Source organism: Pseudorca crassidens, chromosome 2, assembly GCF_039906515.1.
Source record: "Pseudorca crassidens isolate mPseCra1 chromosome 2, mPseCra1.hap1, whole genome shotgun sequence".
In the NCBI taxonomy this organism is placed as follows: Eukaryota; Metazoa; Chordata; class Mammalia; order Artiodactyla; family Delphinidae; genus Pseudorca; species Pseudorca crassidens.
Window position 1 is genome coordinate 129,499,507 of NC_090297.1, and position 27,137 is coordinate 129,526,643.

Genomic DNA, 27,137 nt, shown 5'->3' on the forward strand with positions numbered 1-27,137 from the left:
AGGAAGGGATATGGGTTAATTGGTCTAGTTTGGATTCAGTGCCCACCTTTGGATCTGTTTAGCCAAAGGGTTGAGGTTTCTATAAAAGCCATGTGATTTGAGTAGAGGGAAAGCATATTCTCAGAAAAAAAGGTTTGGAGAGTATTGCTGGACAAATAGAAACAGGTATCCACCAAAGTAAAGTGAGCTAATGAGGTCCTTCTGTGCCTTGAATCGGGGCAGGGACACACTTGAATATATACATACATATTGGTGTGGCTCTTGCCTGAGAACTAGAATAGTGGATGGACTGTTCAGTAAAAAGAGGTCGTGGTAGTATTTTCTAGGACTGACTCAATTCTTCAAAGCACAGAAGAATTATGGTTGGTAAATGATGTTTTAAATTATTCATGTCTGTTTTCTTTTTGTAAATTAAGCATATTTCCTGTTTCCACTTTTGTAATGGGCCTACTATAGTCATTCTAATTTCCATGCCCTGGTTATCCTCCCAGCTTATCCAATTTTGACTCACACTCATATTTTCAGTTTTCTATTTTAGTTTGAGTCACTTGAAAATGAATAGGTACAAGCACATAATCTAAAAGCAAGGAGTAGGCTAACCACGTTCGGCACAGAAAGAAATTGGACCATGTACACAATGATTTTATAGTTTTGAACGTGTTTGGTTATTTTGGGAAGAAGATAGCTTCCAGTTAGACTTTGCTGAATGTTGTTATACTGTTTCTTGTACATGTGAAAATTGTAGTTTTAGGCCTCCAAGTGAGGTGTTAATTTAGATATCATATTGTTCATTTGACAAAAATGACATGGCATTGAATTAAGAAATAAAAGCTATTTTAATAGAATTAGTACAATTACTATAGGTGTGGGAGATAAGTGTGTGTTTAAGTGATTTAAGTCAGTTAATTTATTGAGTTCCTTTGGGTTTGGAGCTGGGGAGAAGGAAGATGGATAGAAGAAACATTTGTCAGATTTTCTGTAGCACTGCTTAGTTTCCTTTTTCTCATATACTGTTAAAATGCTGTAAAAATTAAAATGTTTATGCCTAGACTATAGTTCCCAGTATTGGTGTCTTTTTTTCTTCTTCTGTGCCTGAAGAAACATCAAAATGCTTTGTCAGATTTCACATTATAATTTTTGGGTTATAATAGGGCAGACCTTGAACAAAATGCTTTTAAAAACAGCTTTGCTTTTGTGCGCTGCTCTGTTTTACATGCTGAGTTGAAATGGATGTATTAGTCTTGAGTTCACAGAACAGTGAGCTCCATATTATTTAAAATACTCCTGAAAATTTTCCAACTGCTCTTTCTTTTGATTTGATGTAATAGCAGATCCCCATATATAAAGAGAAAGTAACATTTTGCTTAGCATTCTGCTGCATAATCATAGACTTAGGTTATATTTTGAATTGACTTGTTGGAATGGAATTCTTCTACACATCACATAGAATGAGAATCTTAAGATTAAGTGCCTTTAGAATCCATTCAGTACCAACTTCCTACCTGATGCAGGAGTCCAGCCTGCTATGTCCAAAATAATTGACTTGTTTTTTAAACAGATTATTTATTGAGCCCATACTGTGTGTTGGCACTGTGCTGGGGATGTGTTGGTGAATAAAATAAAAATAGACATGGTCCCTGTTCTTGTGTAGATAGTTTAGCTTGTAGTTGAGTGCTCAGTCTGTTTATTCAGTCTCAGCAAGTTATTTTTTGAATCTAAGTACTCAAATTGGAAAGAATTGACATTCTTAGCAATATTGAGTTTTCCAATCTGTGAATGTTGAGTATCTCTCCGTCTATTTAGATCTTCTTTAATTTCTTTCATTAGTGTTTTGTAGATTTCTACTTACCAATAGATCCTATAGATATTTTGTTAGATTTTTACATAAGTATTTCATTTTTTGGTGCTATTGTAAATGCTGTTGCTTTTTAAAAAAACTAAAATTTCCCATTGTTTATTGTTCGTATGTGGGGAAGAGATTGGCTTTTGTGTATTGCCCTTGTATCCTGTGACTTTTCTGTACTCACTCATTCTAAGGTTTTTTTTGGTAGATTCTTTGGGATTTTCTGCATAGATAATTATGTAATCTGTGAATAAAGACAGTTTTATTTCTTCCTTTTCAATCTTTATAACTTTTATTTCTTATGATATTGAATCACAGGTGAGAGAGGGGCATCATTGCGTGGTTCCCAGTCTTAAAGGAAAGTGTCCAGTCTCTTCAGTCTCTCACAATTAAGTATAATGTTAGCTATAGGTTTTTTTTGTAGATATTCTTTACCAAGTTGAGGAAGTTCCATCCATTGCTAGTTTACTGAGAGTTTTTATAATGAATGGGTGTTGCATTTTGTCAAATGCATTTTCTGCATCAATTGATATGATCATGATTTTACTTTAGCTTATTGATGTTTGATTACATTGATTTTTGTGTCAGTCTTGCATCCCTGGGGTATAATTTTTTTATACCTTGTTGGAGATGATTTTATAATATCTTGTCTATAGTTTTCTTGTAATCTGGTTTTGGTATTAGGGTAATGTTGGCCTCATAGAATGAGTTTGGAAGTATTTCCTCTCCTGTTTTCTGGAAGAGATTACTGAGAATTGATACTATTTCTTCCTTAAATGTTTGGTCGAATTAACCAGTGAAGCCATCGGTGTCTGGTACTTTCTTTTTTGGAAGCTTATTAATTATTGTTGGTTAAATTTATTTAAAAGTATAGAGCTATTCAGGTTATCTATTTTTCCTGGTGTGAAGTTTGGTACTTTATGTCTTTCAAGGGACTGGTCCCGTTCATCTAAGTCACCAAATTTGTGGGCATAGAATTGCTTGTAGTATTCATTTATTATCCTGTTAATGTCCAGGGCGTTGGTAGTGATGACCTTCTTTCATTTTTTATATTGGTAATTTGTGTATTCTCTTTTTCTTGTTTAGCCTGGCTATTTATCAATTTTATTTATCTTTTTAAATAACTATCTTTTGGTTTTGATTTTTTAATTTTTTTGTATTGTTTCTTGTTTCAATTTCATTGATTTCTGTTATATTTTTTATTTCTTTTAATCTGCTCTCTCTTTTTTTAGTTTCCTAAGGTTCCTAAGGAAGCATAAGTTTTTTATAATTTTAGGTGTTTTTTTCTTTCCTAGTATATGCATTCAGTGCAACATATTTCTAAGTACTGCTTTCACTGCGTCCCACAACCTTTGATAAACTGTATTTTCATTTTTGTTTAGTTCAAAGTATTTTAAAATTTCTCTTGTCATCTTCTTTGACTCATGATTACTTAGAAGTGTGTCATTTAATTTCCAAATATTTGGGAATTTCCAAGCTATCTGTTACAGATTTCTAGCTTAATTCTATTATGGTTTGACAACATTTATACAGTTTTAATTTTTTTAAATTTGCCAAGGTATGTTTTATGGCCCAGAATATGGTCTCCCTTGGTGACTGTTCTCTGTGAGAAAGTATATTCTTTTCTTGTTAGATTAGTATTTTGTAAACGTCAATTAGATCAAGTCGACTGATAGTGCTATTCAGGTCAGGTCATCTATATCTTTGTTAATTTTCTGCTTGCTTGATCTGTCATCTCAGATAGGGGTGTTGAAGTCTCCAAGTATAATAGTGGATTTGTCTGTTTCTCCTTTCAGTTCTATCAGTTTTTGCCTCAAGTACTTTAATTCTCTGTTCTTAGGTGCATACTCATTTCAGTTTCTTGTGTTTTCTTGGATAATTGACCCTCTTATTATTATATAATACCCCTCTTTATCTCTGATAATCTTTCTAGTTCTGAAGTCTGCTTTGTCTAAAATCAATATAGATAACTATATATTTTTTGAATGTTATAAATTTCTTTATTATTACTTATTATTAAGTACCAACTAAATATGCAAAAAATTTGAAGCCACCCTTCCACAACCCACTCTCCCCTCTCACACCCAAATTCCACACTTAGCTTCCAGCAATTTGTCAAAATTATCATTTAAGTGTTTCTTCCAGTTTATGGCTCCAGCAGCTTCTGCTGCAGGTAAACAGATCTCAGTCGCTGTCTCTCTTTTGCTTGCCCCCCGATTTGGAATGGCAGTTGGTCCTGTGACCTCAGTTCTCTGATGGATCCAAGAAAAGCTATTGATTTTCAGTTTGTTCAACCTTTTCTTGTTATAGGGAAGGGAGTGATGACTTCCAGGCTCTTTAGCTGATACCAGAAGTTGAATTATTTGTCTTTTTATTACTGACTTGTAAGAGTTCCTCATATAATCTGGATATTAGACCCTTATCAGATATATGACTTGCAAATATTTTCTCATCCTGTGGATTTTATTTTTACTTTCTTCATGGTATCATTTTCAGCACATTTTAAATTTTGATGTAGTCCAGTTTAACTATTTTTTTCTTTTGCCACTTGTGCTTTTGATGTCATATCAGAAACCATTCTTAACCCAAGGACATGAAGATTTATTCCTATGTTTTCTTCTAACAGTTTTATAGTTTTAGTTCTTATATTTAGGTCTGTGATCCATTTTGAATTAAGTTTTGTGTATGGTGTGAGGTTGGGGTCCAACTTCATTCTTTTACATGTGGATATCTAATTGTCCCAACAGCATTTATTGAAAAGACTATTCTTTCCATATTTAAATCTTATTACTTGCCTGTGGAAATATTTTAAAGTGTTGACTTTGCATTCTCAGATTTTGTGTTTGTGTGCAAATTTGATAAGCATGTCATCTCTATATTGAGGTTCAAAGCAATCTTCAGTCCAATAAAGTAGCATTAGGTAAACTTCTAAAAGTATCCATAACGCCCTTCAAGGCAGAGTGTTTATGGTTGTAATGAGAGCTGTCTTAATTTTGAGTAGAATGAGAAGTGGTGAGCTGTGTTCTGGAGAGGTCACAAAATTACATATGGTAAACTAATAGTTTTCTTGTTAGCATGGCAGAATATCTGACATTCTCTTGGGCTAAAGAAAACCTCTATTATAAATGGACATCTTATTTGAATTGAGCAACCATTAGTATTCATTCACATGCTAATTCAGAATTAACTATTAGTGTAAATATCACTTATCTAAGAAGAATGTTTTGGTGGAAGAGACAGATAAGTTTTGAAGGAGGAGAGGTGTGGGGAAAGTTCAGTACACATAGTGATGTTCCATTGATACCAACCTTGGATCTCAAGAACAGATGAGGAGACTTTAAGAGACAGTATAATGTAGTGTTTTAGAGCATGTACTCTGAAGTCAGACTACCTAGTTCGAATACTGGCTCCACATTTGGTAGTTGTGAGAACTTTAGCCTGATTGGGGCTTTTAACATTTTTTTCAACACATTTATTAAATACCTACTATGTACTAGACACTAAAGTAGGAATGGAATATTCCCTGGTGAACAAAACAGAGTTGGGATTGCGGGATAGCCTTAACATCAGGGGTGGCCTCAGGCTTCTCTGCCTTTCCTGTCTATATTTCATCTCATACTAACTATAGTTGACCTTTGAACAACATGGGTTTGAACCGTCTGGGTCTGCTTATACACAGATTTTTTTCAATAAATACTATAATACTACACAATCTGTGGTTGGTTGAAGCCACAGATGAGGAATCAAGGATATAGAGGGCCAGCTATGGTACTTGAGCATCTGTGGATTTTGGTGTCTGTGGTGGTTCCTAGAACCAATTCTCCATGGATACTGAGGGACACCTGTATTCTTACCCCCATACTCATTATTATGTAGCTATTGTGGCCTCCTTTCTGTTCCTCAGTAAGCCTTTTCTTACATCAAGGCTTTTGTATTTGCTATTTCTTCTACTTGAAGTTCTTTCTCCCTAGTTCTAGCCATGGTTTGCTTATTCTTATTAAATCCAAATGTCAACTGAATCCATATTGCTCCCTGCCCCTTCTCATCATCTTTTCTAGTACTTTTTCCAGTATGTGATCCTAGTTAATTTTCTTCTGTATTATTTATCACATCCATAAGAATGTTAGTTCTAAGAAGACTGGGCCTTCGTTCATCTCACTAATCATTTAGTCTCCAGTTTCCATTACAGTTTCTATCACATAGTAGGGACTCATTAAATATTTGTTGAGTGGACGAAACAAAGCTGATACCTGTAGGAGTCAGCCATATGAAGGTAGGAGATAAGAGCTAAGACCCTAAAGTGGGAAAAAACTTTCTATGACTAAAGAGCCGTAATGATAAAGTGACAGAGGCAAGGGTGTGTCAGGCCTTTAAGTCCTGGCAAGGAGTTTGTATTTTATTTGAATTTTAATGAAAAGATTTTAGTCTGGAGTTTTAATGTAATCCAACGTACTTTCCAAAAGATTTCTTTGGCTGTTCTGTGAAGAGTAGATTAGGGAGAAGACTGGAGGTAGGAGATGGGTTAGGAGACTTTTATAGTAGATGAGATCATAGCTTGGATTAGATTGGTAAAATGGATGTGGAGAAAGATGGGGATAGATGTGGGATTTATTTTGGAAGTGGGGCTGACATGACTTGGCAATGAGAGGAATGAAGAAGTATAGATGCATCAAGGATGATAACCAGATTTTTTGTTTGAGCAACTTGGTGGAAGGTGGTGTTCTTTACTGAAATGGGAAATCTGAATAAGGAACAGCTTTGGATGGGACATTAGGAATTCCATGTGGGTCACATTTTAAGATACTGATAAGAATTCCACATGGAAATATCAAATAAAGAGTTGGATTCCAAATCAGGAGTTTAGAGGAGACATTTGGGTTAGGATAGAAATTTGGGAGTCTTTCAGCATATAGATGCTATTTAAATCCATGGCAATGAGAGATATTACTTAGAGTGTGTGGCAAGGAATCAGAAAAAAAAGCTCGGGACTTGAACTTGGGGGAATTTCCAACATTTAGAGGTCAAGTAGAGGAGTGGCAACTGAAAAAGATTTGGAGAAGGATAGGCCACAGAAAGAACACCTGGAATGTGTGATGTCTTGGCAATCAAGGATTCATGGGGCAGCCTGAAGGGTAAAAACATGGCTTCTAACACATACTGCATTTTCAGAAACATATAATGTGCAAAATGAGAAAAACCTTTAGAGGACAGATGAATGTGCTTGAAGGGTTTTAAAAAGGAAGGATATTTATATGCCTAACAAATAAATGAGGGCTAGCTAATTACACCGGCCTTGGAGTTTGCAGTAATTATCCTTTGTTTTGATATTATTAGAAACTTTGATTTTTGATAATGTTAGGAGGTAGTTTTTTAAAGTGTAACTTGAAGGGGGAAGTTATTATTAATTTTTTTTTTCTGAGAGTAATGGTGTTAGTGTCACCTAATGGCAAAATGAGATATTGCAGCCGTATTTATATGAGGCAGTGAACAAAATAACCTCATTAGAAAGAGAAAAAGAACATTTATGGGGGAATTTTTGGCATGGGGCAGACTTACCATGGTTACAAGGTCCTGCGTTCTTTAGCACTGGTCTACTTGTCCTACCTCTCTGTCACATTACCCCTTTGGTTACTGAGCAGATTGGTTAATATGCAGTTCTTTTTTATCTTCCAGGTTTCAGCTCAAATATTTCCCTTTCATAGAGTCCTTTCCTACCACCTTACTTAAAGTTGTCCGTGTATTCCTTACAGCTACTCTTTGTTACATTAGGCTGTTGTATTTTCTTCATAGCCTGAGAATGATTTGGGATTACCTTACTTGCTTGTTTCCTCACTAGATGTAAGCTCCACGAGACGAGGCAACTTGTTTGCCTTATTCGCTCATGTAACCGCAGTTGAGTATACTGACTGTTATATAGTGTACATGTTCAGTTAAAATTAGTTGTGTGAATATTTGAATTTCTGGAAGTGATAGAGAATGTTGAGTTTCTATGGTGTAAAGTAGAGATCTATCCAGAAAACAGAATCACACTGTATTTGATTACTGCTGCATGAATGCAATGTGAAAGCTTTGCTCCCCTCACCTCCCCTGCTTTTTTTGCCTCCTGTAGATAAGTGGCTACATGTCTGGAAAAGAAAAGATACATGGCTTAGGGTGTTGAATTCTATGTTAATCAGTCAATTTAAGTGACACAGAAAAAATATTTTAAGGTACAGTACTTAGTCTTGAGGAGATAAGTTTTTGCAGACATTTAGGTTTAGTTATAAAGTAATTTCAGTGAATGTATTTTTGTTTGTGTATGAATTTGTAGATACTTCTAGCTTATTTATTTATTACTTAGTTTTCTATTTATTAAAAAGAACAAAAAGTATTTCTTGGAGAAATGTGTAGAGTGCCAAATAGTAGTAAATCCTTTTAGTTGAGATATGGTCAGGTTTGTGTTGTTTTTCAGGGAACAATATGGTTCTTTTAGCGTGGAAACTCAGGGTACATTTCCATTATGTGTCCCAGCCCAAGAAGGTAGCCTCCCTAGTTTTGAGATAATTATCTAGCCAGCAGAATTCTTCCTTGCATGAACCAATTTTAAAGGCCAAAGATTGATCAGGTACTTAATAGTTCATGTTTTTATTCACTAATTTTTGTTCTTACTCCTTGTGGTTTTGACCAGGTGGATGTGGGAAGAGAGGTTTGCAGCACTGAAATGGAGGTCAGAGCTTCATTACAGAAGATTAGTGGGTCATCGGATTCTGTGACTACACTGAACAGTGAAGAATTTGTTTTGGTTCCTCAGCATGCAGATGATACTTCTACAAAAGATGATGAAAAACCTGAACTGAAGGTATTTTTCCCTTTTCTACAAATGATATTATTTTAAATTACTATTATTATTTTTAACTAGGTGAAACATCTCAGGAGATATATAAAATCCAAAGGTTTTTCTTGAGTACTGACCTCGAGACTAGAATCAGTGTTTGATTTATCCAGATGCTAATTATTTGGTTTGTGTATTTTTAAAGTTTTTGCTTTCGGTTTTTTATCTTTTACTTTAGAATTCAGAAAGAAAGAATAGGAGGGAAAAAAGAAGAGAAAGGATAATTGGCAAGTTAGACTTAATGGTTAAATCTTACATAAATTTAATTTATCTGGATATTTTTGTCTCTCTTACTGCTGCTGGGTTTTAAAAATTAATTATATAAGTATGTAGTTATGTATTATTTTCACTTGACTTTTCTTTATGATTTTTATGTTTTAAGTCAGCTGGTAACATTCAAGTATGTGATTTAACACTTGTCTGAATCTTTTTGAAGTATATGTTTTATAATTTTAGCAGTTGAGTTTTTATTTGGATGTGGTCCTTTTTCTTTTTCATTTTTATGTTGCCTTTCCTAACTTGGACAAAAAAAAAAAAAAGAACCAAATAAACCCAGGTATACATGTATGGGAAGTACATAACCACCCTCTAGAAATAGGAAGAGAGAAATTAGCCAAAAATGCTGTATATTATTTATAACTTTTATTTAATATTAATTATATCAAAGGTATGTTAGTATGTTAATCTAATAAAATCAATCTAATAAAATTTTATAAAAATCAGATTATTAAGTACTCATTTTACATTATGTTGAGGATATATATTTTTATAATTTTATTAATCAATGGATTTCTTTAAATTTATTCAAATATCTGTATTTAAATAAACAGCTCTTTAAATTCATTTAACTCTGTATTTTCATATTAATGTGTTTAAGGCATTTATTTACTTAGGCTTTGTGTCTCACTTGCTTTTAAGAAGAAGATGAGTCAACTTAAGAGTAAGGAAATTAGCAGTACTCCTTGACAGCTCAAGCAAAATTTGTAAAGGAGTCAGAAATATGTTTATGCTATGATAACAAAAAATATGACCTTTTAAATGATATCAGTGCTACATATTATCTATTTAAATGTATCCATTTTCCTCTTTAAAACACATAAATTAAAAAAAAAAACCCATAAATTTAGGATTACCCAGTTTTTAGAATACGTTTCTAAAAGAGAAAAAGAAAAAAATAAGAAAAGAAAATATCTGTAAATAAGATCTTAGATCAGATATAGTTGGAAAATGCATGGTATGTTTCTGAAGAATCCTTTTCTGGTACTAGTAATCCTCTAATTTAGTTGAGTTTATAACTCAGGATTTTATATATATCTAATGAAATTAGGTACAGCTGTATAAATTCTTGGTATTCAGTAACTATATTTAAATTTAAATATTTAGATTGTTTAAATTTCTTCTAGAAATGAAATATTTTCATTAAGTTCCAGAACCATGTTATGATTGAAACGAATTGTCTTGCTTTGTCTGTAGATAGTTTCTAATGGTGATGAACAACTGGAAAAAGCCATGGAAGAGATTTTGAGAGATTCTGAGAAAGGGCAAAGCAGCCTTCTTGTTGATTGTCCGAGTTCCAGTGAGATTTCAGACCATTCATTTGGAGTTGTTTCGGCCAGCCAAATAAATAAGCCGTCTCTTCAATTAATTTTGGATCCGTCGAATACAGGTACTGTATTGAACTCTTAGAAACTATAATAGAAATGGGATAAAGTGATAATGAAAATTTTAAGATGAATATTAGAAAATTTTATTAGCTTCATTTTCTAAGATCAAGGCCAGCAGCTTTTCAGTTCCCGCATTGGTTCTTATGTTTCTGTTTGTATCTCCACCTGTAAAATCAGTCTCAGTGTTCTTTGAGAACTGGCTCTATGTCTGGGCATTCATTTTACCCCTAGTACTTGGCATATAGTAGGCCCTCAATAAATACTTATTGAACAAATGAATAAATACTTATTGAACAAATGAATAAATTCTTGGGTATCAAAGAACAGTGTAATGGACACATTCTTCCATATAATGTGACTTCTTACTCAGTTTGACTACAGTTATTTCAATTACAATTTGTGAAAATTCTAAGTAAAATAACATGTCAACTCCATCAGTGTAATAATACTGTAAAAGTATTTATTACAGTGTAATAAATAATATGTACGTGCATGAATGAGTAGGATTTATAGTAGGAATACCAGTTTGTAAGTCAGAATGGTTTTGGATGAAGGAAAAGCCAAGCCAAACCCAACCCAACTCCTACTTCAGCTGGTTTAAACACTGGAGGTGTGGTTTGATCTGGCCTCTGGTAGTATTTCTTTGTAAACTACTCAGCTTTGATCTTCTCCATGTCATCTTTCTCCTTAACTGGCAACCTTTGTGGTCACAAAGTAGGTAGCTGCAGAAATTGATAAGTAAGGCTAGGTGATTTGTTCATGTCTGGTGACCGAGAGAAAGGCTCTGATCTTTTACCCATCGAACAAAAGTTGTGAGTTTTACTCTGATTGGACCAACTGAATCATTTTCTAGTAGTCAGGGGAATGATATGAGCCAATAGTTGTAGGCCTTGGTTATATTCAAACTCCTCAGTAAGTCATTCTGACAGAGGAGATGAGATCATCCTGACTGATTTAAGGCACTCATGATCCATTTCTGAATGTTCGTGTAGGGTAGGTGTAGATATAGGCCAGAGTGCTACACAGTGGAAACACGGTGGCCCTACCTTAAACACTGTACCCCAAATTTATTCCTAGTGAATCAAATATTTAAATGGGAAAAATGAACCTTTAAGAAGAAAATAATGAGAATATTTTTGTGATTGTCAGGGTAGGAAAAGCCAAATCATAAAGGAAAAGCTACTTGCATTTTAATACATAAAAGCTTAAATCTGAATGAGAAAAGTACCATAATAAATATGGCTAAATGAGGCTCAGAGAAGATATTTGCCATGTGTTGGGGGTCCCCAAAAGTGCCCCTAGTTTAATGATTCATTATAAAGACTTGTAGGTTTCAGTGTATATTCATATTCATGGCTAGATTTAAGTTCAAGGGGACTTTATGTGTGTGTGTGTGTGTGTGTGTGTGTACACACAAGATTGGAAATAAGCCTTACAAAATATTAATTTTGTTAGTTCTTGATTGAGGGAACATGAGAGATTATATTTTTCATTGTGCTTTTCTTTATCTTTTGAATTTCTTAAATCCCTAGCATTCGCCCCAAACCCAGAGCATACTGACATCAACATTCCTATAGTTATTTTTTTGGTTAATAGATTAATCAAAAGGAAGAAATACCTTTATCTTCTCATGTATTGAAAGCTCTGATGGGTTATTGGAATCAGTTGTCCTTTGCAATGGCCTAGATAATATTCTTATTTCTGAGCATATTTGATAGGGACCATGTATAATGTACTTTTGTGTTTTCAACACCCATTATATTAAATACATTTTAAAAAAATGTATCTTTCCCTGAAGATCTCAGTGGATAAGAATTTCCACTTTGCTTTACAAGTAAGTTTTTAAAAAGCATTCTTTTCTTGTTATATATTGTTTCTTTTCATTTTCAATGAAAAGACATATGTTTTGTGTTCTCCCCAAAATTAATATATTGAAATCCTAGTGATGGTATTAGGACGTCGGGCCTTTGGGAGGTGATTAGGTCATGAGGGCAAAGCCCTCATAATTGGGATTATGTCCTTCTAAAACAGACTCCAGAGAGCTAGCTTGTGCCTTCTGCAGTGTGAGGACACAGTGAAAAGATGCTCTCTAGAAAGTGAGCTCTCATGAGGCACCAAATCTGCCAGAGCCTCAGTCTTGGACTTCCTAGCATTCAGAGCTGTGAGAAATAAATGTCTGTTGTTACAAGCCACCCATGTGGTATTTTGTTATATAGCAGCCTGAAAGAGCTATGAGAAGACATTTCAGCTGCCTCTTCATAGTTGCAGTTTTTGTTTACAGAATTGTTGTGGTCGATTAAAATGACACATAACTTCAAAGGTAAGGGACTGTCTGGAAAATATCTAGATTTAAATGGACTAAAGTGAATATTAAAGATATGTACTTTGCCAGTGATAAATTTAGATAGATAAGGGCTTTTGTTTAAACATCATGATAACTTGTTGGTTTTTATGTCCTGGCTACTTGGATTCACCTCTACAGGGAATCTACTAATTTACTGTAATGTACTAAAATACTGTGTGGATACATAGATGAGTCTTCTCTCTCATGCTCTTTGTTATTCTTTGCATCTTTCTGCTAAGGAAGGGATGATGGAATTCAAAAGTATGACTTGAACAGGACTGAATTTATATTTAGGAGGATATGAATTTCTTACATTGATGTGTGATTTTACGAGATCTAGAAGTGTTGCCTTGCTAAAAATATTTTGCTATTTGTTTGCTTAACTTCAGATTTCCACTAGTCATGAGTTTTGTCTACATGAAAGCTGCAGTTATGATACATTTAGTTGTGGATGAGATAGGATCTAAGTGGTGCCCAGAGATGATGTGTGTTTGCCATTAATTGGTTGCTAAAAGGACCACTAGCTCTAAAAAATTTCATTTATTTACTGATTAATTCATTTGGCATATATTGAGTGCCTAGTCTTTTAGATACTTGTTATAAGTGCTGGGAATAAAAAGAGGATAGAACAGTTCCTTCCCTTGAAGAGCTGGTACTCTATAATTAAGGGCAGAATAAACTTCATTTTGATTTTAATTCATTCTGTTTTAGACCTTTCATAGAGGCTAAGACATGATATCTGCAGTTCAGACCTAGATTTGAATCCAGGCTCTGCCTGCAGCTTGGACAAGTTATTCAACTTCTCTAATGATCAGTTATCTCATCTGTAAAATAGAGATAAGATAGAACCCGTTTCATAGGGATTTAGAAGTTCAAATGATACCATCCACATAAAGTATTTTGTAAAATGCCTGGCACAAAGTAAGTACCAAATAAAATGTTTGTCATCATCAATAGTTTTGGAAATCTTGAACCTCAGAATAAAATCACATACAGTTTTAGGTCAAAGCCCAGTAATTATAACATATTACTTTAAATGGGCATGGGGGGACTTCTCTGGTGGTCCAGTGGTTAAGAGTCCGTGCTTCCACTGCAGGGGGCACGGTTTGATCCCTGGTCAGGGAACCAAGATCCTGCATAGCGTGTGGCTCGGCCAAAAAAAACCAAAAAAAAACCAAAGGGCATGGGGCAGGGTGTAGGCCCTTTACCTCCATTGACATACCTAACCCCTGGATTTCTATGGAGCAATGTTCTTTGAATACTCTAAAGATGTTGTCCTGCTGTCTTCTCTATCATTTCTGATGAGAAATCTGCAGTCATTTGAATCACTTATTTGTTCCCTTATTTGTAACATGCTGTTTGTCTACTTTCAATATTTTTTTCAATATTTTTGTTTTCCAGCAGTTTGGTTATATGGGTGTGGTTTTCTTTGAATTTATCTTTGTTGGTGTTCACTGAGATTCTTGAATCTGTAAATTTATATCTTTTATGAAATTTAAGAAGTTTTCAGACTTTTTTTTTTTTTTTTTTTTTTTTGCGGTATGTGGGCCTCTCACTTGTGGCCTCTCCCGTTGCGGAGCACAGGCTCTGGACGCGCAGGCTCAGCGGCCATGGCTCACGGGCCCAGCCGCTCTGCGGCATGTGGGATCTTCCCGGACCAGAGCACGAACCTGTGTCCCCTGCATCAGCAGGCGGACTCTCAACCACTGCGCCACCAGGGAAGCCCTCAGACATTTTTTAGAAAATTTTTTTGTGCATAGTCTTTTTCTTTTCCCGTGACTCAGACAACAAAACTATTAGATATTTTCATATTGTCCTGCAATTCCTAAGGCTCTTTTCATTGTTTTCCAATCTTTTTCTTTTCTCCTTTCTTTAGTTTAGAAAATTTCTGTTGATCTGTATTCCAGTTTACTGGCTCACTATTCTGTTATCTCCTTTCTTTTGAGCCCATCCAGTGAATTTTTAATTTTAGATATTCTATTTTTCTGGTCTAAAATTCACCTTTTTACATTTTCTGTTCCTCTGCCATGGATTTTAATATTTTCACTCATTCCAGGTTTGTTCACCTTTATGTCATAGAGCATGGTTATAATACCAATTTTAAAGTCTTTGATAATTCCAGCAACTGCATCATTTTGGGATTGGTATCTGTTGATTGCTTTTCCCTTGACAATTGGTCACCTTTTTCTATTTTTGTTTTTTGTTTTTTTTGTTAGTTGAGTAACTGAATTGTTTTCCAGACTTTCTGAAACTTACGTTTTGAGATTCTGTTTCCAGATAAAATCCTCTGAAGAATGTTGATTTTGTTTTATTTTAGCAGGCAGTCCACTTGGTTACATCCAGACTGCAAGTTCGATCTTGCTTTCTGTCAGTCAATTCCAAAACCTTTGCTATGCTTCTTTGGTCTGTTCCACACATGTATAGCATGGTGGTGAACCCAAGACTTGTGTTAGTTCTTACACAAAATTAGGGGATTACCTTCTCCAACTCTCCTCCTCAGAATTTCCCCCATACTCTCTGGCTTCTTGGGGCCCATTTTCCTTCTTCTCTTGTGTAGAAAGACAGATTTCTCACGTCAGGACAGAGTGGTGAGGGAAAAGAAAGAAAAAAAATAACAGAGGTTTCCTTTTCCTTTTTGAACCACAAGAGCCAAGCCCGTTTGTTTGGGTGTTCTAACCACTGAGAGGTTCCTTTTCTTCGAGTTGCATATGCTACGGCACTCCATCCTTTCCCCCCAGCCCCACTTCCCACATAGTGGTGCAGCTCCAACACTGGGGCTGGCCTTGTGGTAGAACTGGGAGAGAAAAAAGAGAGGGAGAGAAAAAAAAGTTATAATTCCCCAAACGTTCTCTGGTTTACAGGGACTCTTTTTTTCTGTCCTTTGGCCAGAAAAATAGGATTTCTCTCACAGTTTTGTTGCTCACTGCACAGTTCTGCAACTTGGGCGGCCCGTAGGTCAAATGTGGGATATAAAGGATGAAAAAATGTAAAAAGGAATTCAGTACTACACTGGTAGTTCTTCAAGTTTTGACCTCTCTCCAATCTGTCTGTTGTTACTTGCTTTAAAAAAAAAAAAAAATATCCTGGGCTTCCCTGGTGGCGCAGTGGTTAAGAATCCGCCTGCCAATGCAGGGGACACGGGTTCGAGCCCTGGTCCTGGAAGATCCCACATGCTGCGGAGCGACTAAGCCCATGCACCACAACTACTGAGCCTGTGCTCTAGAGCCTGTGAACCACAACTACTGAGCCTGTGAGCCACAACTACTGAACCCCGCAGGTCTAGAGCCGGTGTTCTGCAACAAGAGAAGCCACCTCCATGAGAAGCCAGTACATCACAACGAAGAGCAGCCCCCGCTCACTGCAACTAGAGAAAGCCTCCGTGCAGCAACGAAGACCCAACACAGTGAAAAAATTAATTTATTTATGTATAAAAATAAATAACTAAATAAAATAAAATGCCAAAAAAAAGATGAAAGAAAGAGAGAGGGAGGGAGAGAGGGAGGGAGGGAGGAAGGGAAGTTCTTCTTTCTTTTATCTTTATGGAAGATCTTGGTGGCTGCAGTGTGGAGAATAAATTGGAGGAAAGAAAGACTGGAGGTTACTGCTGTAGTAATTTGGGTAATGACTATGGGGCCAAAGAAAAGTGGGATGGATTCAAGAGTTATTCAAGGCATGGATAGTTCAGTGTACATCTAATGAATTCAATTTTGGACATAATGATTAATAAGATTTCCAAATGGGGATGACCAGCAGTCTGCTGTATTTTAAAGAAATTAAACAACAAGGAAAAAGTCGTTCCCTCATATTTATACCTTTTGGTGCTCTTCAGTTTCCCTCTAGTATCATTTTCCTTTATCCCAAGGATCTTCTTTAATATTCTTGTTTTCTTATGCAAATTAGAATTAGTTGTTATATCCACCCAGGGAATATTTCATTTCAGATCTTGCATTTTTTTAGCTCTAGAATTTCTTTTGGTTCTTTTTTCTGTCTTCCATTTTTCTCCTTTTGTTAGGTGTTTTTCTTTAATTCCTCTATCATAGTTATAATAGTTACTTTAACGGTCTTGTCTACAATTTTGTCATCTGTCTTTTTTGGATCAATTTATGTATTGTTTTTGTATTTGGGGTATACAGAGTTTCATGAATCTGTGAGCTACACAGATTTTGTAAAACATTTATTTCTTCAGAAAGCTTTTTCCCCACCTTTTCCTCTTTTGTAGAATTCCAGTTACACATACGTTAGACAATTTGAACTACTTGATCTACCGTGTTCATCAGTCACCAAAGCACAGTTTTACCATACGATCTTGCAAATAATTGTTTTTGCAAAAGTACTTGCTAAATTAACAAAAATGCATATATGTATATATGTATATTCTAAACATGTTTGTATTCAGCCTTAAAATGTATTTGTAGTTTTTTATATGTCCCTTTTGAAATATATACATTGAACTGATTCAAAAGTGGAAAAAACATGTTTCAGTGATTGAAGAACATGGTAGATGAAGTACTTCATTTGAATAGCTTTAGTTTTTCAATAGAAAAAAAGTGGTGAAGGGTACATGATTTAGTATAATATTTGGGAGCTGGAGTGGGGAGGTTGGGAATGGCTTTTGTGAATTATTTATTAATATCCTGTAAGTGTAATCCTGTTAATGAGAGTTAGAGCATATCACAAGGATCTAGTTTGGGTGAGACAGGCTGCTTAATTTTGTACAGCGTGGATGTGGGTAGCGGGAAGAGTTGGAGATTAGCTGAATGTGGATTTTTAGGTGGGGATGGGGAGAGTGGCAGAGGGGAAGCTTTATACTACCTGATATATGCAGATAAATACTCTCTAACCACAGCTGGGACTTTGCTACATGCATGCTGTGTTTAGAATTAAAGTGGATTTTTTTTTTTTAAAGAATTTGGGGAAGCAATCATAGGATAATTCATCAAAATAATTATTTTGAGGAAAAATTTTTCATTGAAATACTTACATATTTTATAGAAGCCAGCAAGCTAGGAAGGAGAAAAATAAGGAGCTTGACTTCGTTGGTATTAGTATGAGATTGAACATTTTAACATTGTTGACTTTTGCTGAGGAATTTAGGCTGATTAATAAATTTGGTGCTATGCAGGATCTTTACCAGAGACACTTTTAACTGATTTTAGTTTTGTTTAATTCTCATTCGTTTTAGGATAATTCACACTGGCTTTAGTGTAGTCTTTTCTCCTTATTGTTTTATATCATTTGAACTCCGTATTTTTGATTTTTTAAAATATAAAGCTTAGAATTTTTTTTTTCTTTTCCTCTAAAGAAGTCATAGATAATACTTTGAGAGATCTGAAGTACAAAATGGCCAGTTCCAAAACTCTAAGTTAAGATGTAGGATAAACATTAAAAGAAATGAAAACACAGAGAGACCTAAATTTTATTTGCAATTTTTCATTTGTTTTTGGGCAATAGATGAAATTATACTGTGAAGTTTTATATTAACTTTTGAGTGTTTCTTTTTTTTTTTTTCTTCAGAAATTTCTACACCCAGACCATCTTCTCCAAGTGGAATACCTGAAGAAGATAGTGTTTTATTTAACAAACTGACCTACTTAGGATGTATGAAGGTTTCTTCCCCACGTAATGAAGTGGAGGCTTTACGGGCAATGGCAACTATGAAATCTTCCAGTCAGCACCCCTTTCCTGTTACTCTGTATGTGCCAAATGTTCCGGAAGGTTCTGTGAGGTAAGCTCTAATCCCTTATTACCCCCTTAGACATGTGTGAAGGTTTTTTGGGTAGTGGTGATGATATTTTATCATAAGTGAGGCCTTGGACTTACTCTGAATTCACTTTTACTCTGTAGCCCTGCAAAGTAAACATGTTTAGGTTTAGACTGTATTCCTTATTTGCAAGGGGCATTTGTAAAATTTGCTTAGAATACTATAAATGCAACTATAACTGTCAAAATACCTATGATTTGTGTTTCACCTTGTCATGTAACAGTGGTTCAGAAAACTAGAGTGATCCCTAGATTTCAAGCTCTTTACGTCAGACTGGAAAGAAGCAAAATGGCTTTTTCTCACATGCTTCACTAGGAATAATACTTAATGTCATCTGAACCTTGAATTTCTTTAAATGTAAATCAGATAACTGTTATTTTCCTACATTCAGCCCTCCAGTAGCCTCCAATCACACTTGTGATTATATTTGAAATTCTTACCATGTCTGGCCCTGATGATCTGCTTTGACCTGATCTTCTGCCCTTCTCCCCTCTTCCCTCCCTCCTTCGCCCTCTCACTTCTTTCACTACATTTACTTCATTCATTCATTCACTTCATTCATTTGCTACATTCCAGTCATAGTAGCCTCTTTGCTCTTTCTCAAACACAGTCATGAATCCTGCCTCAGGGCCTATCAGTCAGGATTCCTACCTCAGGGCTTTTGTGTAGCCTTTTTACTCTGCCTAAACAAGCTTTCCTTGGTTTTCCAGTGGCTTTTTCACTTCTCTCCGGTTTCACCTCAAGAAACCTTTTTATCAAAAGAAGGCTTCTTTTTCTTCCTTCCTGTTTTTCTTAAAAGGGTTTATTTTTTAGATCACTTTTAGGTTCACAGCAAAATTGAGCACAAAGTACAGAGATTTCCCATATCCCAGATGTGCATCCCTCCACCTCCCCCAAACACACCTCTCACCATCAACATCCTCTTCCACATGGTACATTTGTTACAATTTTTAATTTATTTTAAAATTGTTTGTTTATTTTTGGCTGCGTTGGATCTTAGTTGCGGCACATGGGATCTTTCGTTGAGGCGCGTGGGCTCTTTGTTGCGGCGCGCGGGCTCTCTAGTTGTGGTGCACGGACTCCAGAGCGTGTGGGCTCTGTAGTTGTGGTGCGCGGACTCCAGAGTGCACATGTGGGCTTTGTAGTTGTGGCACGCTGGCTTAGTTGCCCCACGGCATGTGGGATCTTAGTTTCTGGACCAGGGATCGAACCCATGTCCCCTGCATTGGAAGGCGGATTCTTAACCACTGGAGTACCAGGGAAGTACCCACATTTGTTACAGTTGATGAACCTACATTGACATAATTTTCCAAAGTCCATAGTTTACCTTAGGGTTCACTCTTGGTGTTGTACATTCTATGGGTTTGGACAAATATATAATGACATGTATCCACCAGTAGAATATCATACAGAGTACTTTCACTGTTTGAAAATTCCTGCCTTCTGCCTGATCATCTGTCCCTCCCTGCAACCGCTGGCAACCACTGATCTTTTTACTGTCTCCATAGTTTTGCCTTTTCCAGTAAATTATGTAGTTAGAATCATGTAATAAGTAGCCCTTTCAGATTGGCTTCTTTTACTTAATAACAGGCATTTAAGGTTCCTACATGTCTTTTTCTGGCTTGATAGCTCATTTCTTTTTAGTGCTGAATAATATGCTATTGTCTGGGTGTACCACAGTTTATTTTTCCATTTGCCTATGGAAGGACATTCTGATTGCATCCAAGTTTTGGCGATTATGAATAAAGCTTCTGTAAACGTCTGTGTGCGGGGTTTTGTGTAGACGTAAGTTTTTAACTCATTTGAATAAACACCAAGGAGTGTAATTGCTAGATCCTATAGTATGGGTATATTTAGTTTTGTAAGAAACTGCCAAATTGTCAAAAGAATCCTCCTTTGATCATATCATAACTGTCCCTCTTTCTTTTTACTGGGCCTTTTTTCCTTCATAGAACTTTTCTTTGACTTGATATTATATATTTATTTGCTTATTTGTTTATTGTCTGTCTTCCTCACTAGAATATAAGTTCCATGGGGGCAGGTTATTGGTATTTTTTCCTGCTACAGCTTCTGTCTGATAGTACTGTCTAGAGCAGTATTGGTCCATAGCAGGTTTTTACTAAACATTTGCTGAATGAACAAATAAATGAACCAGGTCTGGGAAATTAGGTTGAATGTGTTGAACCTATACTATTCTCTGAAGACTGATTTAATCTTTTCCAAACCCTTTCTGATTTGCCTCATTCTCTGAAGTTTAGAATGTGAGAAAAGTTCTAAGCACCAAAATAATAGCAATATAAATTTACAAGGTTTTGGTAAAAATGCTTTGACTTTTTCAGGAAAGCGTTTTGTAGGTATATTGTTTGTATGATATCTCTTAACAGTAAAAGGCATTTTGATGTTTGTACCTATTGAGTTTCAAAGTGCCAAACATACCTTAACAAAGACTTAGTGTTTTGATTTGCCTCTCTATTCCTAGTAGGTCCCCCTCAGTTCTACAATTTGAGATCCTGAGGTGGTCTTGAGGTTTTGGATCAAACTAGGGCTTAGGATTTGTACAGGGAAAGTCAGAGAAATATTTGCTCCTAAGTCCCACAAACTCCTTTTACCTCTTAAATTCCATTGTTAAGTTTATCTTTGGAACCACTCTGACCTTTTTTAGGGTAAGAGAAGTCTTTGTTGAACGATGAATGACCTGGACTTGGATAAACTTACAGGTGCTGCTTTAAATAGAAATGAACTCTCCAGAGATGGTCTGTGCTATTTTTTACTGGCATTCCTCTTGCCATAACAGAACAAGACTAGCATTTAGGGATGCGTGACATCGATTTTACCAGGCAGTGTATACTTGGCTTTGAAAGTAAATGAATTCGATCATAGGACACAAAAATGAAGTAATTGTCAAAAGAAGTTGAAGAATTTGTGTGTTTGTGGGTGTGTATAGCAAAAATATGAAGATAACTGTTTTCTTGCTTTATTAGTACCAGTTTATTTTTGTGATTTTAAGATAGTTATTTTGTATGTTATTGGCATAGTAAAAGTGTTTGCCTTTGTTCTTTGACAGTTAATATTTTATCTCATTTTTCATCACTGTTCTGCAGAATCATAGACCAATCCAACAACATGGAGATAGCATCTTTTCCAATTTATAAGGTGTTATTCTGTGCACGTGGACATGATGGGACAGTAGAGAGCAATTGCTTTGCATTTACAGAGAGTTCCCATGGCTCAGAAGAATTCCAGATACATGTTTTCTCCTGTGAAATTAAAGAGGCAGTAAGTATAATATGTTGTAGCAATTCGCTATTGAGATGAATTAGGGTAATATTTTCAAACTCTAATTTCACTGTCATATAATTTAGTATGTATGACCATATACCATATTACATGAATTTGGAGTATCTTTCTGAAGAGAAAGTTAATATTTATAATGGCATAGAGCCGCATATGGAAAGCTAAATCTGATAACTGTGCACTAAAGTGGTTCTCTCAGTTTAACATATGTAACAGAAAAATCCCCCTTGATAAGCTTTCCTCCCACCCCACCATGGTAGTAATTGCTCAGACTTAGAAAGGAAGAATATTTTTGCCCCTCTTTTATTGTTTTGCCTAAGTTGGTTGGTCTATGTGACTTTAAAAAATGTCTGTAACAATACCTGTTTCTCTGCTGGGCCTTTCACTTAGATACTGCAGTAAGATTGTTTCATAGATGTCTGTGATTTTCACTGGTGATCATTTATTATGTGCATTCATTCAGAGGCTGGCTTTTGCTCTATAGAACTGGTATTAATTATAAATACAAATGCTCCCATACAGCAGGGTTGTCAACTTGTAGTCCTTTGAAGATGCCAGTGAGTTCCTCTTACCAATTATTAAATGGTAGTTTATTCTTAGACTCAGAATCAAATGGCTGTTACATACATGGAGAAATTGCCTTCTTTTCTGTATCTATTGATTTCTCCCCAAATTAAAAATAATTTGCACTTTTAGAACTTTAGTACTTATACAACCATTTCAAAGGCATTATTAAATGGATTTGGATGGGCAAGGTCTCAGGTGTGTTTGCTTTTGGAAATATAAATTGTCAGCAGAAAATGTTGAAAGTAGCAGTTGTGCTATTTTCTCTTTACTATGAAACATAAATAAACCATTATATTAACAGGAGTTCTGAGAGTTTATTTCTGGCCACAACATGGGAACTCATAGAAATGTAGATTTCTTGCGTCTGATACTAAGCGTGAGGGGTATGTCAGTTGTTATTATGCCCTGGTGATTAATTTTTTTACACTAAAATGAACATGTACAGACATAGAAGTTCTCTGTCAGAACCATGCCTGTTTAAGAAGTTCAAATTTGTTTCTTTTTGTTTGTTTTTTATATAGTTCTGAATCTATTTCATCCCAATGTGTGTATGTATATATACCTACACACACATACATAATACCTATACATATACCTATACTGACTATTTGGCCAAGTGTGTGATAGGTAGAGTGAATGAGTACAAGTATGCCTGGCACGTAGGAGGCAGTGGATATAAATATGTTGAAAGAATGTGTGTGTGTGTTTGTAAATTGGGGGATCTATTTCTGATCCTTACAACTCCACTACAGAGGTGGGGAAGCAGATGGTAGAGACCTGGCATTTCATGTTGGCAACCGTCATTTAGCATACCTGTGTGGATTCTGGATAACTGGTGCTCAACAGTAAGAAAGAGAACTTTGAAGAATTGGAGAACCTGCTGCTTGGAGAGGCAGAAACACTGCTGTAGAAGGAAATTGAAAGGCACCTGGTTACAAGCATTTTTCATAACTGTGATGGTATGAAACTCTCTTTTTGGATTATAGCATCTACTTGTTTATGGGGGGGATATTTGTCATTTTTGAGAGCTTTAACAGTGGGTAAGCAGTGGATAAAACTGGGGGGGAATTCTTGGCCTGACCATTTTGGATATAGTATTAAATAGGATTAATTGTATTTCTGGAGAGGATATTTGGTACATTGTAGGTTGTGATAAAGTGATATCCATTTATTATTTAATTTTTTTGAGTAAATTTTTCAAAGTGTTACATTCTGGGACATTGGTGGTAAAATTCATTGTTTGAAGGAGAAATAAATGACAGTTTTCATTGAACTTTATTATGAGAGATCATTTCTATAACAACCCGGTATAAATATAGGGCTTATGCCTGGCACTGCGCTAAGCATTTACTTGATACTCATGACATTTCCATAACATAGATGGTATTTATTTAGACTAGTGACCTTATGCTCCTCTTTGCCTGGATCAGTCCTAGTTTATGCCTGTTGTCCAAGTATATTATTAAAGCACTTCATTTTATTCTCAAAAGTGCTCTGGTTTGGCTGACAGATTTTATGGTTACCCTTTCCTTATCCAAAGGCTGAGAGAACAGATGATGAAGCTGGTTTCCTAAGGAAGTTTATGACTCTGAAGACCCATTTAATTTTCAGTCACAGCTTTCCTGTTGCTTTATTATAAAAAGTAAATATAGATTTCTACCTTTCAATTATGCTTTATAAAGGCATTTCTCGGTCATATAGCTTGCATTCCAGCAACCTTTGGGTTTTACTCATGCCTTTTATAGAATGTCTGACATCTTCCTCTCTCCCCTCAAAAAATAATTACTTGTCTTTTTGTTGCATTTACTGGTTGTCTAGTTATCTGGTTCCTGGAACTTTCTTGTTATGTGGTGAAGGGACAACATTAGTCCTTAGTATTTGGGTCCCTCTTAATGGACACAGACAATTGGCAAAGATAGCTCAGGAACAGATGACTGACATTCTTATTGCTTAAATATGTACCATGCAGCAGTGGCATTAATTTGTTTTCCATTGTTTGCAGAGTCCCTGGATGAGATTTGAAGAAGTTTGTCAGTTAAAGGCAAGAAGACATCTTCTCAAGAGGGAGTAGCAGCATGGCTGCCACTACCAGTTATCACTTTGATGTGCTCTTATTTCACCATAATATGCCACAAGCAGCAGACACCAGCAGTGGTAGAGGGGAAGCCCAGTGAGGGTGATGGCTTTGTTGGACCTGTGACACAAGGATTAGGGGTTCCCACAGAAGGGTTAGGACACATTTGACTTATTGCCTTGGCTGTTCTTCTGTGGGACTCTGCTGGAGTGGATCTCAATTATCTATGGCAAAAGAGTTGGGGAATCCAGCCAGAAGTATCTTGATGCTGATGATCTTTGTACAGGGAGAATGATGTGCTAGAGTTCTGCTGAAGAATTACAGAGCAGAGTATCAGAAAGCACAGTGCAAAAAGCCAGAGAGGCATCTATTCTTGTTGCATCTTTATGAATATATTACACAAAACTGCTTTTAAAGATAATTAGTTGACTTTCTTTAAGAATTTATTTCTACTACTCAGTGTAACCATTTTCTTCAAAACAGATTTTGCTGTTTGTATGTTATGACATACTTACCATTATTATCAATTCTCAGTGTTGTGTTTTAGAAGCAGGTTTTTATCAGCTGGTGTTACAGGCATTCAGAGGTATTTCATAATACCAAGGGTATCATTAGGAACATCTTTACTCTTAATGCATTGGTTTTTCTTAGGGTTGCTGGTACACTACTATATAAAAGAAAACCTAATTCCTTGTATGAGAAAATATTATTGCTAAACATATATTTATTGAGATGGTATTTTAGCAAAATGCCTTATTTTGGAAATTAATTTAGAAGTTATATTGTTTTTCTCAAATAAATTGATTTTTGTAATTAAAAAAGTTCTTGTATGATTGCCTCTTGTTTTAGCTCCTTTCAATTAGTAATATATTTGAGCAAGTTGTTTTTAAAATTTTAACACATATTTTTCTGGGTATCTTTTATAGGGTAACTTTTCTACATTTACTTTTTTGGGTGAACATTTTCTTGATAAATGTTTTTAAAAGAGTTGCTCCTTTTTCACCAATATTAGTGAAAAGGCTTTATCTTAGAAGAGTTTGCTATGTTATTTTATTTTTTATTTATTTTTTAATATTTCATTTATTTATTTATTTGGCTGGGTCGGGTCTTAGTTGCGGCACATGGGATTTTTTTTTTTTTTTTTAATGTGGGGGTCACTTCCCAGATACTTTAATTTTTTTACATCTTTATTGGAGTATAATTGCTTTACAATGGTGTGTTAGTTTCTGCTTTATAACAAAGTGAATCAGTTATACATATACATATGTCCCCATATCTCTTCCCTCTTGCGTCTCCCTCCCTCCCACCCTCCCTATCCCACCCCTCCAGGCGATCACAAAGCACTGAGCTGATCTCCCTGTGCTATGCGGTTTGGTAGTGTATATATGTCCATGCCTCTCTCGTGCTTTGTCACAGCTTACCCTTCCCCCTCCCCATATCCTCAAGTCCATTCTCTAGTAGGTCTGTGTCTTTATTCCTGTCTTACCGCTAGGTTCTTCGTGACATTTTTTTTGCTTAAATTCCATATATATGTGTTAGCATATGGTATTTGTCTTTCTCTTTCTGACTTACTTCGCTCTGTGTGACAGACTCTAGGTCTATCCACCTCATAACAAATAGCTCAATTGCATTTCTTTTTATGGCTGAGTAATATTCCATTGTATATATGTGCCACATCTTCTTTATCCATTCATCCAGTGATGGACACTTAGGTTGTTTCCATCTCCGGGCTATTGTAAATAGAGCTGCAATAAACATTTTGGTACATGACTGTTTTTGAATTATGGTTTTCTCAGGGTATATGCCCAGTAGTGGGATTGCTGGGTCATATGGTAGTTCTATTTGTAGTTTTTTAAGGAACCTCCATACTGTTCTCCACAGTGGCTGTATCAATTTACATTCCCACCAACAGGCGGCACATGGGATCTTTTGTTGTGGTGTGCGGGCTCTTTGTTGTGGCGTGCGGGCTTCTCTCTAGTTGCGACACGCAGGCTCAGTAGTTGTGGCATGCAGGCTGTCTAGTTGTGGTGCAGGCTCTAGAGTGCACAGGCTTAGTTGCCCCTCTGCATGTGGGATCTTAGTTCCCTGACCAGGGGTCAAACCTGCGTCCCCTGCATTGGAAGGTGGATTCTTAACCACTGGACCACCAGGGAAGTCCCCCTGTACTACTTATTTTAAGTAAACATTTCATTTAATAGCATTTCTTGGACTGTTAATGTGTAATAATTGAGAATTTGGAATATACTGAAATACAAAAGAAAATAAAAGTTACTCAGAATTCCATCAGAATTAAGATTTTGGTTTGTCTCCTTTCCACATATCTACACGTGTCCTCCTGCCCACCTCTTCAAAAACAACAACAACTCCAAGAGATAGTTTTGTGTTTAACTAATGCTTTCTGTAGGTAGGTACTGCCTCTGGGGAAAAATTGTACTGTATTATTTGTCAATAAACCTTTGACTTCTGCAAAGAAGATGCCTGTTCTAGATTATTGTGTGTGCGTGTGTGTTTGTGTGTGTATTTAATATTGTGACGTGTATAGAAATGTTTTCCATGGTATTATGTTTTAAATTTTTTCATGATGAAATTGGTTACCCAATTTGTTCCAATAACTATAGACATTGATAATCATCGTTTTTGAAGCTACTCTACCTTACCAATTCTTGGATCATCATTCCAGCTTATTCACAGACTTTAGAAGTCACAAATGATTTTAACC

At 35.7% G+C, this 27,137-nt stretch overlaps 1 protein-coding gene across 7 annotated transcripts in view; it reads left to right on the forward strand.

Annotated features, from left to right (window-relative positions):
• The window catches only part of RABGAP1L (RAB GTPase activating protein 1 like), a 687,421-nt gene that overhangs the window by 54,723 nt on the left and 605,561 nt on the right, over positions 1-27,137 (forward strand). For all 7 annotated transcript variants that reach the window (XM_067728697.1, XM_067728698.1, XM_067728699.1 and 4 more), the window contains 4 exons: positions 8,511-8,681; positions 10,188-10,380; positions 18,237-18,447; positions 21,585-21,759. In XM_067728697.1, coding sequence (XP_067584798.1) covers positions 8,544-8,681; positions 10,188-10,380; positions 18,237-18,447; positions 21,585-21,759 — 717 coding nt within the window. In that variant the 5' untranslated portion in view covers positions 8,511-8,543. Of the gene's footprint in view, positions 1-8,510; positions 8,682-10,187; positions 10,381-18,236; positions 18,448-21,584; positions 21,760-27,137 lie in introns of those variants that run through there.